This window comes from Hipposideros armiger, unplaced genomic scaffold, assembly GCF_001890085.2.
Source record: "Hipposideros armiger isolate ML-2016 unplaced genomic scaffold, ASM189008v1 scaffold_192, whole genome shotgun sequence".
Classification (NCBI taxonomy): Eukaryota; Metazoa; Chordata; class Mammalia; order Chiroptera; family Hipposideridae; genus Hipposideros; species Hipposideros armiger.
This window is the reverse complement of record NW_017731542.1, coordinates 1,801,968-1,804,006: the sequence shown is the minus strand read 5'-3', so window position 1 is coordinate 1,804,006 and position 2,039 is coordinate 1,801,968. Positions and strand designations below refer to the sequence as shown.

The 2,039-nt window shown below is 36.2% G+C and overlaps 1 protein-coding gene across 1 annotated transcript in view; it reads left to right on the top strand.

Annotated features, from left to right (window-relative positions):
* Nucleotides 1–2,039, top strand: part of DOCK4 (dedicator of cytokinesis 4) — a 392,534-nt gene that overhangs the window by 344,714 nt on the left and 45,781 nt on the right. The window contains 1 exon segment of the mRNA XM_019653023.1: nt 903–1,026. Coding sequence (XP_019508568.1) covers nt 903–1,026 — 124 coding nt within the window.

Below are 2,039 nucleotides of genomic sequence, written 5' to 3'. Positions count from 1 at the left end.
AGTGAAGAAGTAGATGTGGCATTTGAATGTATTTTAATATTATTATGGTGTATATATGTGGTATATATGATACATATGGTATATATGCTATATTTATATATATGTAAACATACCTTTAAATGCCAAACATAATGTGTTCCAGTAATGCCAGTTGAGTTTTTGATAATTAATATTAAAATATTTTAGTGAAGTTCAGTAAGCTCAAGATACGTTTTCTTTTTGTAAATAAAATATTTTCAATAAGCATGCCTCTATAATAATAATTTGAAACAAAATGTCTTATTAATCCTTTTATGTTTGGAGATAAACTAGAAACCTTTCAATTTCAGCACAAGTAAGAAACTCCAAATTACACCCTCACAATAAAGTGCTTTTTCATCTACCCTCTTACACATGGTTCTTCAGGAGAGGAAAATGCCTTTACGTTGTTTTAACTCATCCTTACATATACGTCTTAGAGATTATTTTCTCTCTAGAGCAAAAATGTGTTTGAAACTTGAAATTAAAGAAACTATCCTTTAAAAAACAGAATTCAAAATCAATTAACTTAAAAAAAGAAGCTGTCTCTTGAATATCACTGATTAAACTTAATAAACGGGTTAAACTGTTACATATTTTACTATTTTTAGTTGAATAGGCTGATTGTCCATTGGCAGTTAAACTAACAAAAAATAATAGAAAGTTACAAAAGAAATGTGAATCAATGGTATTAATACCCTGTAAGTCTCCAGGATACCCAATAATTTCTAGGTCCTAGTTAACAGTGTTGAACTAAAAACATGTCACTGGGCCTCCTTAATGTTTTCAAAGACATTTTTATTAAAAATATATCAGTTCTCTTGGCTCAAGTCACGAAACGTCAGCAGAACAAATGGCGGGTATCTGCACTTCTGACCGTTGAGGAACAATCACACTTCTGCTTGTTTTTACAGAACTTCTATAAGACTGAGCTGAACAAGGAAGAGATGTACATACGGTACATTCACAAACTCTATGACCTGCATCTCAAAGCACAGAACTTCACAGGTAACTCTGTCTTCTGGCTCAGNGGGAGAAAAACCAAGTTTTCTGTAAGCTTTCTCAGTTGTCTCCTTCCTCCTGGCCCTGGGCACAAAGTCTCATAAGTCTCCTCAAAGGAAAGCCTTTGCCCTTTTCCAAAAGAGCCTGTTTCCTCCTGTTTCCATCTTCTTCACAGCGCCTTCCGATTGGGGGAAACAAATAACTGTGGACCCTAAGTCCACTTCCTCGGTTGATACATCAGAGAGATCATTTCCTTGGATGGAGGAATCCCCCCACTGCCCCAGGTGTGTTTAGTCCCCCAGGAGGACTTTCACCTGAGACAAAGAACATACCTACTAGTCTTGCACTGACCAGCACGAGTCCTTATAGAAAATGTACCATTTGAAAGTTCCAACTTTGAACTAGCACAAGAGTACTTATTATTAAAGGACCAGGCGTATAACATTGAAGCTAACCTGTCCAGCGTCTCCTCCGTAGGGAAAGTTCTCGGCACTTTCTAGCAGCAATATGGTTCTCTTCAGCGACTCGCTTGCTCTTAGAGACTTTTCTTAACACTGGGAAGATCAGTTCAGGAGAGCTCTGGTTTCTTTACAGGATCAGAGTTCCACTGTCGTGTTAAATTGATAAAAATGCATAATCTTTGACATGAGTAATGCTAGGAAATGTAATTATTGTTTTGTTCTTTGTGTCACAAGTTTTGCCAGACATATGTGAAGTATTCTCATCTGCTGACGGGAGAGATGTTTGTTTGTTGTTTTTTTTAAAGAACTATTCATTTACAGAGTGATCGCTTATTTTGTTCTCCAAGAAAGCTGCTTCTTACCAGAAAGCTATTAGAGCAAATCATCCTTTAATAATGTGAAAACCTGCTGTGGGGTTGTTAGACTTGTGTTTATGGTACAACAATTCTTGCTAATTAAAATGATTTTGGTTATCATGAGAGCTGCGAATAGTATTATTTACTTAATTCTTTAAAGAATGCCAAGATTTACAGGACATGAGAGGTACGGGGGGGGGGG